General features: G+C 34.3%; 1 protein-coding gene across 1 annotated transcript; it reads right to left on the bottom strand.

Annotated features, from left to right (window-relative positions):
- Positions 1 to 419: 419 nt before the first annotated feature.
- Positions 420 to 6273, bottom strand: TUA3 (tubulin alpha-3). Its single transcript, XM_089819113.1, has 5 exons — positions 6027 to 6273; positions 5629 to 5843; positions 4315 to 4514; positions 996 to 1504; positions 420 to 909 (listed from the first exon to the last, which is right to left on the bottom strand). Exons 1-5 carry the CDS (start codon positions 6137 to 6139, stop codon positions 597 to 599), a joined length of 1350 nt encoding a protein of 449 aa, XP_089675239.1. The 5' UTR covers positions 6140 to 6273; the 3' UTR covers positions 420 to 596.
- Between the last annotated feature and the right edge of the window lie 4418 nt (positions 6274 to 10691).

The following is a 10691-nucleotide window of genomic DNA, read 5'->3' as shown; positions in this document are numbered from 1 at the left end:
AGCCTGCAAATCCTATTAAGTGGTCAGTTGCTCTATTTGTTTATGCATTAAATCATTATAATATTGAATAATAATAATAACAAACTTAAGATATGACTATCCCATTGATTCCATATCTTACAGCAATTATTCTCTCTTTCTTCTAAAACCAATAACAGGAAATCACGCAATACATCATTGCCCATGGTAAAATCCAACTCCAGAATGAGAAGCTCACTGAAATCAATATAGGTGCGATTTCATGTCAATATACATTGGGTTATATCATGTCAACAGAAAATGCTAACTAGTGTTGCTAGTTGTGTTTAACTAATACATGATGACAGACTGATATCCAGCACAAAACTGAAGTCCAAAACTCCCTCCCAGAAAAATGATGCCAAATTATTTTGCTTAAAAAACTTAATAACAGATTGTAATGAAAAGAATGGGCATTATTTGTTGATTTGATTTTTTTCCTTCCATTGACAAAAAATTAAATTTGGCGCAGTACCACATACATACTACAATTCGATAATAGTATATTACAAAAATGAAAAATCAATCCAAGCCACTATTACGCTATTGCAATTCAGAGTAGTAGGTTACATCGAACTTCAATATTCCTCTTCTCCATCAACATCATCAGTACCCTCTGCTCCGACTTCTTCATAATCCTTCTCCAAAGCAGCAAGATCTTCACGGGCTTCAGAAAATTCTCCTTCTTCCATTCCTTCGCCAACATACCAATGGACAAATGCTCGTTTAGCATACATTAAATCAAATTTGTGATCAATGCGAGAAAACACTTCAGCTACTGCAGTATTGTTGCTGATCATACACACTGCACGCTGAACCTTAGCAAGGTCTCCTCCAGGCACCACAGTGGGTGGTTGATAGTTAATTCCACATTTGAAACCTGTGGGGCACCTGTTAACCACCCAAAATAAAAGTTTAGTCTACAATTGAATGACATTACAGATCAAACAGATGAAGAAAACCAGTTGTCCTCCTACCAGTCAACAAATTGAACAGTTCGCTTGGTCTTGATGGTTGCCACAGCTGCATTCACATCCTTGGGTACAACATCCCCTCGGTACATGAGACAGCAAGCCATATATTTTCCATGTCTGGGGTCACATTTGGCCATCATGCTGGAGGGTTCAAATACTGCATTTGTGATCTCAGGAACAGATAATTGCTCATGGTAAGCTTTCTCTGCAGAAATTACTGGGGCATAGGAGGAGAGCATGAAGTGGATTCTAGGGTATGGTACAAGATTTGTCTGAAACTCTGTCACGTCCACATTAATTGCTCCATCAAACCTAAGAGACGTGGTCAGTGAAGATATAATCTGAGAAATCAATCTATTCAGGTTTGTATAAGTTGGTCTCTCAATATCCAAGGATCTTCTACAGATATCATATATGGCCTCATTGTCGAGAAGCACTGCAACATCTGTGTGTTCCAATAAAGAATGAGTTGAGAGGACACTGTTGTATGGCTCCACAACTGCTGTAGATACCTGAAGCCAAAAGAAAAGTTTCAAAGATACTTCAATGCCCATATTTGAAGAACTAAAATTCCATGTCCCATATTTCAAATTTTCAACCTAATAGTTTTGTAGTTAACAACCTGAATTTCTTTCAATTCAATTAGAGAGATGAATAAAATAAAATTCAGTAGAGGTCAATAAGTGGGGAATAAAATAATCAATGAGAGGAATTTTGGTGCCAAGAATGTACAAAATTCATTTTAAGTTTTAAGAGAAGGAAAAGGCAACTAAAGAAGTTAAAATCAACCAAAGCAATTTTTTCAATGAACAAGAAATGGAGAAAAGTGAAAAACTTATGATAAAGTAAAGAAGAAATGGGCTTTTGGCAGAATGAGTAACAAACACAGAACTTTTGGAAAAACCTTTAATATTATTACAAGAACAGATGTTGACATTGGAGAGAAAGATAATAAGATTTGTACTTGTTTTTATCATTGCCAAAAATAATCATCAAATCAAAGAACGCTATGGCTTTCTTTGATATTACAGAATCTTAGGCATGGTAAGTCGAAATATTACTGAAAACGTTTATTAAAAATAAAATCAAACAAAAAAATAAATATTAAAAACAAAACTTGTTTTTAATAAGCAGAATAAGATGCTGTTTTATTAGAAATCACAACCTAACAATGTATCTAATTACTCACTAAATTTTATATAATATATTGCACTGTCACAACTCTGCACAACACACTATACAATAATGTACACCTCTACTCAAAAACCAATAAAACACCAGAATATGAGAATGCCTGTGTTTGCTAGAATTACCGCTCCATCTCCAACAATTCAAAATTAAGATGGACAAATAAAACTCAAATCAAGCAAGGCCAATCATTGAAGGCAAAAAGAAATAGGTGAGAGAATGTATTTTGAAAACAAAAACACTGCAGAACTAATGCTCAATCTCCAACAATTCCTAATTAAGACAGAAACAAATAAAAATCAAATCAACCAAGGCCAATTGTTGAAGGCAAAATGAAAGAAATGAGAGAACGTAATTTGACAAAAAAAAAATGAAAATAAAACAACTGAATATAAAAATGCAAAGAACCGGGTTATTAATAAGATGAATAAAAAACTGTTTTATCAATCATAAATCATTCCCTAACAACATATCCATTCACTCAATAAACTCTACATATCACATCTACGTAAAGAGGAAATCATAAAAAACATAAAAAAATGCATTAAAACTTTTACAACTCAACACAATTCTGTATCCAACAATATACACCTCCACTCAACAAAACACACCACACAACATGAACAATATAAACCTTTCCTCAACCCAACGCACCCTATTTAATGATACCTCCCTTGTTGATTTAAACGAAAAAAAATCAGTACACTCTTTCAACAGAGTAATCCAACACAATTCAAAATAAAAAAACATCATTCGATGATATATAGCTCTCCTTAAAAAAATACCACATACGCCTTCAAAGTTGGAATCTAATAGAACTCAATTTCACCATATAACAGATTACCTAATGGTGTTATAGCTTAATCACTACATGAATCTGTTCAAAAGACACCAAAAGATAGATAATATAATAGACTAATTTTACTTATATATTAATCTCACATAATGTTACTTTTTAAATCTAAAATTTTCATTAGTTATTAAATTGATGTGCATGCATACAGCCATCAAATTCATGTTCAAGGGTTTGTGAACGCTTTTAAATCTAAAATTTTAATTAGTTATTGAATTGATGGGCATACAGCCATCAAATTCATGTTCAAGGGTTTTTGTGAACATGCTCGTGCCATAACAACCCAGCCATTATTAACGATGTAGTTAAGGCTCTCCATGTAATGATGAGATTAGATTTGCTTTAATATTAATCTCACATAATGTTACTTTTTAAATCTAAAATTTTTAATTAGTTATTAAATTGATGTGCATGCATACAGCCATTGAATTCATGTTCAAGGGTTTGTGAACACTTCTAAATCTAAAAATTTTAATTAGTTATTAAATTGATGGGCATACAGCCATCAAATTCATGTTCAAAGGTTTTTGTGAACACGCTCATGCCATAACATCCCAGCCATTATTAACAATGTAGTTAAGGCTCTCCATGTAACAATGAGATTAGATTTGCTTATGCCTCAAGCCCATAAGCAGTCATTGTAAATAATTAAAATATGAAAGGACCCAAAAACTGTACAGTATACTTTGGGATTCTGATTTAGGACAACAAAAGTACGTACAGCTAATCAAGGTTACAACAACATTGGCTCATTAACTTGTTAGAACAAAATAAACAATTGCCAAAAAAAACACCAATATTTGTCAAATAATTTATTTGGCAACATCAACTCACATGATAAAACTAACACCTAGATAAGTAAAACACAGAAGCAACATAAGCCAAGGGAGCTGCATAGCAAGTAATGTTCACCCAGTACTGTAGAGTGATACTAGGACTGCCCAAAGTAGATTCAGATCAGTTAATTTCTGGTCAAAGCAAAAGATGCAATGAAGTTTTGGAGAGCAAGCAATAAAAAAACGAATTAGGATAAGCCACATCACAATAGGAAAAGTAACTATAATTATGGTTGGGTAAAGGGAGAAAAAAATGGGTTCATCAAGTCTTGGTCAAAAATATTCAATCACAAGATGAAGGTACAAACAGTACACCCAATTCCATCACAAAATTAACAAAGCTACAAAATACTCGATATATATCAGAATCAGCATTGATTAATTCTTACAATGTGCTCAAAATATACCCAATTTAATTACTTCTGTAGTATTAATCATAATTTACCTGAGGCGATGGATAAATGGTAAATCCAAGCTTTGATTTTTTGCCATAGTCAACAGAAAGCCTTTCCAGAAGCAATGAACCCAATCCAGATCCAGTTCCTCCTCCAACAGCATTGAAAACTAAAAAACCCTGTAAACCTGTGCAATTATCTGCTAGTTTCCTCACTCGATCTAAACAAAGGTCCACAATTTCCTTTCCCACTGTAAAACAAAAACAAAGACCAAACCAGATCTACAAGTCAAACAGCTGTAAATATATTGTTAAAGGGGTGTATTAGTATTAGAACGATCAAGAAATGCCCACACCTCAATTTAGTTCTGTAAAAGCAAAGCACACATCAAATCTAATGTAAGAAGTTAAAAGTATCATGTCGCAGTAGTCTGAGGGTGATCCACCTATCCAATTCCACAGTGCAGTAATTTAATAACTAGAACAGACTTTAAATTCAATTAAGAAGCATCAACAATTTGTGAAGCGATTGTAGAGGGTAAACTACTAGGAGAGAGATCTAAAACACCACAGTTTCAATCACATTAAAATAGAAAAAGATCAAAGAACTTCAAATTTAACCTTAAAAGTTTAAAAGTTTGTGATGTAATGGTGAAGGGAGCATTGCTGCATGATCCTCTATGGTATCATTAACAAAGACATCATATCACTGAGCAGGTGGGGCGGCGGGCCCTTACTAGAGAATCATGTCACCAAGATCTTGGTGCAGTGAACCATAACCAAGAGGACATGTCAATGTTGTAGGGTAACAACACGTTTCCACAGGGAAATATCAACAAATTAGTAGAACATAAAATGTGGGTAAGGGCAATAAGGATTTACATGCAGAATCTGAGCTGATGCCAAAGAGAAAGACATCGAATCAAAAGAGCCATGACAAATCCACAACTTTCTAAGTTCTAGGGAAGAACCTAAGTCCTAATGCAACCTTTGAGTACATATAGCAACACCATTTCATAAAGACTTGTGACCAGGGTTATGATCTGAACATAATGAAGTGCATTCTATTCTTTCCCATATGTACGTATAGATCCAAACTTGCCACATTTCACCAAAGTGCAGGATCTCATACGCATCATGAAACGTTTTTTTGGAAAAAATAAAAATAAAACTTTAATATCGAAATTCAAAGAAAACATCCACATGACCTGGGTAGTAATGTAACATATAGGTCCGAGCCATATTAAGAAATCTTAACAGTGTTATCCAAGCTAACCCTAAATAACTTAAAGCCGGCTCATAAACTCACACAACATTCATTTACAAACAACAGAAGAATATGGCACCACAGTTTCCTTTTCTTACCAGTATAATGACCCCGAGCAAAATTGTTGGCAGCGTCTTCCTTTCCAGAGATCAGCTGCTCGGGATGAAAAAGTTGCCGATAGCCCCCAGTTCGAACCTCGTCGATAACAGTTGGCTCCAGATCTACAAACACAGCTCTGGGCACATGCTTTCCAGCACCAGTTTCGCTGAAGAAGGTATTAAAAGCATCGTGTGCCACACCCACCGAGGTATCACTGCCCAGAAAAACAAAATTTCAAGTCAAGATTCATTAAATCTCGACCACAACCTACCCACGACATAATGAAGCAAACCCAGATCACCAAACAGAAACCCACCAAAACAGAGCCCCTAATAAAGAGATCAATACGGTTTCAAATCCCGGAAACATAAGACTAAAACATTGAAATAAAACTCACCTGGGCATGGTTCCATCTGGCTGAATTCCATGCTCGAGGCAGTAAAGCTCCCAGCACGAATTTCCTACTTGAATCCCAGCCTGTCCAATATGAACACTGATAATTTCTCTCATTTCCCACAAATTCTATCGGAAAACGAAGAGAATGCAAATTAAATGCAGCTTCTTTGTAAACGGGTTGTACGGATGCGGAGGGATATAGATTTGCTAGTTGCAGGCCCAATCAAAGCCCTAAGTAAATCCAACTGATCTGAAGCTCTTACTCGAACTCCTTTAGTAGAGAAGATTTTTTTGAAAAAAATAGCTTCTTCTGTTTGTACTGCAATGGATTTTTGTTTGGAATCCGTGTGGACCCTTCAATTATTTGAAATTGTTTATTTTGTGTTGAGGGGTTATCAAGTGGGCAATGCCAACGAATTGCAGTCGACAGCCTGACTGTTCCGGTGGATGCGGTGGCAGGATTAGGTAATATGGAGCTTCCAAAATCATTTAATTAAAAACTGATTTCCCACAATTTTTTATTTTTATATTTATTGAATGAGTAAATGAACTTTAATTACGTCCACTCTACCATGAAGTTTTAAGGGATCAATGAAAGAATGAATCGAATATTTTGGATTCAAATTAAAATGGGTTTTAACTTTTCTTATGGAGAGGTAAGCTCATATTTCAACATGTTAGTTATAATTTTGTCAAATTTGATTAATATATAATTATTATTATTATGATAATGTTATCACTTTTAAAATTTAATTATATGGTTTTTAATATTTTTCTTCTGGATTTGATTGTGTTCGTTTTTTTAGCATCAACGTTTCGGATCACACTCTGTGATGGATCACAGAGTGTGATCCGAAACGTTGATGCTAAAAAAACGAACACAATCAAATCCAGAAGTAAAATATTAAAAAGTCTAATGGATTGTGGAAACCTAATCAAAATATATGGTTTTTGACTAATATCTAACTAGCAATCGCACCTTAGTGTGCAATAGGTACACCTTATTTTGGTCTAAAATTTGTTCTTAACTAACAAAAATGAGACATTTTATTTGTTCTTTTCAGTCTCCATCTCCACACATCTTTCTGCCCCCTTACTCTCTCATTCTCTTCCCTCTACACCACTCCATCTATATTTTCCCTCTCTCTCCCTCTCTTTATCTCTCTCCATCTTCGTCTTTCTTTGTCTCTCACTCTCATTCTTTCCTCGTGTCTCCTTTACAAATATTTTCTATATAGTATTAATTAAATTAATATCAAGACATTAGATTCTTCAATCTATATTATTTAGAGTAGGCTTTGGATTTAACTATTCGAATTTTATTTAAGTCAAATAATGTTTCAAATCATACTCAATGAACCACCATTGAGAAATTGTATCATATCTATATTTACTTCTTTCTTCCAATCTATCTCTCTCCCTTGTTTGCATCTCCTTACCTTTTCCCACCCTATCTCCCTAAATACATATCTTTTCTATCTCCCTGCTTTGTCTCTATCTCCTTAACTCTCCCCACCCCCTCTGCCTACATATGTGGGCTTTCTTTCTCCCTCCTTTGTCTCTATCTCCTTATCTTTTCTCACCCCCTTTCCTACATATGTATCCTTTCTATCTCCCTCCCTTATCTCCAACTCCTTACCCCCCCTCACCCCCTCTCTTTACATATGTACCCAATCTCTATGTATATTTATCTATCCCCCTCTTCGTCTTTCTATTACTTGTCTCTTAATACCTTTTTAATCTCTCATTCTCGCCCTCTCTACCTCTATCTTTTTATCTCTCCCTCTCCCTCTCCATCTATATTTATTAATTTTACGTCACATATTCACCCTAATTATATCTCACTATCTATCGCCACCCTCCTCTTTATACATATCTTATTAACATTATATGTCCCATATTCATTTCTCCTATAAATAAAACATTATTTCTCTATCTCTCTCTTTCTCTTCTCATACATATTTATCATGCATATTTATCCATCTTTCCATATCTCTATATTTCACTCTTTCTCTCTCCTCCCCTCTATCTTTTGTATATCTACCTCCATCTCTAGATCTCCTCTTCTCATCATCTATACTTGTTTGTCTCTATCTTCTTTCTATATGTTTGTCTTTTTATCTATTTCTATAACTATCCCTCTCTAGATTATGAAAAGTGAGGGGTCTTCAGTAACTTTCTTTATCCTATTGTATTAATAAATGAATAATGCCAGAAATGGAAATTTGTAACTGTAATTTTTTTCCCAATATTCTCTCAAATGAAGCTTCAATTATTTTTGGCCTTCATCCACTCCAACCTTTATCTTCTTCCTCATAAATGAATTATCTTTGTCAACTTCTTTGTTGCCAAATTATAAGCACAATTTCACTTACACATATTTGCAAGACCACTTGTGTATGAATGGAATACATAATGTGTAGGTCTGAGTAATAGAGAATCGTAAGTCTAAGATAATTATAGGAAACTGCATGACAAAAAGAGAGTAGTGTCCTTATAAAGGATTCTAAAACACACTGAATGTCTATATTTTTAGATAAAATTTACTAATCAACTAAATAATCAAACCAGAACTTTAATTATTTGAAGTTTGAAATTTTGAAGTAAAAGATACAGTCGCTGATATAATTTGTTGAGGATCTGTGTAACTCTCTCTGAGCAATGTGAGTTTTATACATTCTCTCTTGACAGGGCATTGAGACCCAGCGTGAACATGCCTTTACTGTTGCTATTGCGTCTTCTTTCCAAACATTTCCAGATGCCCCCGATCTATTGATTCCGTCATTACTCCAAATTTAAAGTTGAAAAAAAACTTATCACAATAAGCCTATAAAGCAAGAGAAAGACCCACAGATTTGTAAGTGAAAAGATTTTAAGTGAAGTGAAAGAGTATGTTGGAATGAAAAATTTCACTTGCCACGTACCTCAGGTCAGTCAAACAAAATATCTACAGATGTGGTATATTTTCATGGTTTGATGAGGATTTTTTTACTGTATTGGTCTTCCACAAATGTTTACACAATAAGTTATAAGCATAAAACATCTTCTACTTTTTATATAATACAAATCTATATTCTATTTCCCACAAAAGGCAAGGACTCTAGCTCCTCACTTTTTTAAGATTTTAAAAATATATTCAATTGTTTGAACTATAGACAAACGAAAATGCTCTTAATATTCTCATTCCCTATCAACTAAATTAATTGCCCATATGCACCCAAATGGATGCAATAGTTACCTGCCTATCCCAGAAACTAATAGACAACTTTCCACTACCATTCATCATGCTACAATCCATGAAAGCACACTCACGCTACAATCACATGAGTTCTTCAAGCCTTTCTCAAATTTTGTCCTTTTATCCAATTGAGATGCCATTCTCAGCAAGATTTCATATCCATTTTTGTTACTCTAGCTCTGGGCACTTTCCTCAATGCTCATCACTAAATAAAAGTAGTTGTAATTATGAAAAGGAAATGTTCCCTTCCTCTCAATGTGCCAACCCTAAGCTAAGAAATACTATTCTTGTATCTCCAATGTCTTTGGCTATTGTAAGGTCATGCGCTCGAATCCAAAGAGGTATCTCCTTGCTTTGATGGCTTCAGAGAGTAAGTTGTTCGATGTGGTAAGCAAGGATGCCTTGGTTCTAAGCAATATGATGCCCAATGTACTGTTTATCCATGGAACAAAGGACCCACTCACAAGAAATATTACGAAATATTAGAGAAGAGGAAAACCCTTCCAGTATCGCAGCAAAAGAAGGAATTTCTTGACATGGTAGATAAGTCCTAGACTATTATTTTGGTTTGTATTTTTTGATCCACAAGTAAAGTGGTATACCTTCCCTTCGTTTCCATTGCTTTACTCAACGCGAGGAACTCTACTATTTTATAACCTAGGAACTCAATCACTTGGCATGGAATGTGGATGAGTACTTTGCAGGAGAAAAGAGGTGTATAAATCTGAGAATATGTTAAGTCACTCACCCATGACACAATCTCTCATTTGCGCTGAGCCTCCTTTTTGCAATCCTGTACAAAAATTAATTTTCAAAGATGAATGCTGAGAGTCAAGTTGTGTTTGTATGTATCAAAAGGGATCTTCTAGTCTATGTCTGGGTATCATTCTTACTATCCTTCCTCGAGGATTAATCCTTTTAAAATATGTGCTTTATTGATACTTCTGTCCAAGGATAGCATATGACAAAAAAACAAATTGAAACTTTTCAAGCAATATATTAAATATTTATTATTAGTATACAAAGTTACAATAGTGTTTACTTTGTGTTTGTATAAAACAATTACATGGATTAAAGTATATTCTGCAATTGAAGATCTGCTTTCCTTTATGGAATTTGTGCACAGCAAAAATATCAGTTATGATAGATACAAGAATTTATGAGAAGTTACAGACTGTCAAATAGGTAGTCACAGACCTGATCTTTATGTTTCTGTGTAATGGTATACAACTGGCATGCCCTTTAGCCGTTTTAATAAGAAAGACATGATTTGTATGCAATAAAAGAGTAATTGCATTGTATTTAATTTTTAGCATTGAATGTTTACCCTACTTCCACTGACAACTGTGTCATCATTTTAGAGATTTAGAAATTAAGCAGTCAATAAAGTCAGATTTAGATTACCTATAGGACAACTTTGGAGGTGAC

Source organism: Cupressus sempervirens, chromosome 1 (genome assembly GCF_028749045.1).
Source record: "Cupressus sempervirens isolate cs-2001-9-10 chromosome 1, ASM2874904v1, whole genome shotgun sequence".
Lineage (NCBI taxonomy): Eukaryota > Viridiplantae > Streptophyta > Pinopsida > Cupressales > Cupressaceae > Cupressus > Cupressus sempervirens.
Note: the sequence above shows the minus strand (reverse complement) of the source record. Positions and strands in the feature narration are given on the sequence as shown.

Bases quoted from the DNA above. Each gene is read 5' to 3' on its own strand.
- TUA3 (XM_089819113.1), bottom strand. From the start codon at position 6,139: ATGAGAGAAATTATCAGTGTTCATATTGGACAGGCTGGGATTCAAGTA. The intron at 4,515-5,628 runs GTAAGAAAAGGA...TTTGTTTTACAG, and splicing joins TGCTCGGGGTCATTATACTG to TGGGAAAGGAAATTGTGGAC. The intron at 910-995 runs GTAGGAGGACAA...GGTGGTTAACAG, and splicing joins ACTGTTCAATTTGTTGACTG to GTGCCCCACAGGTTTCAAAT.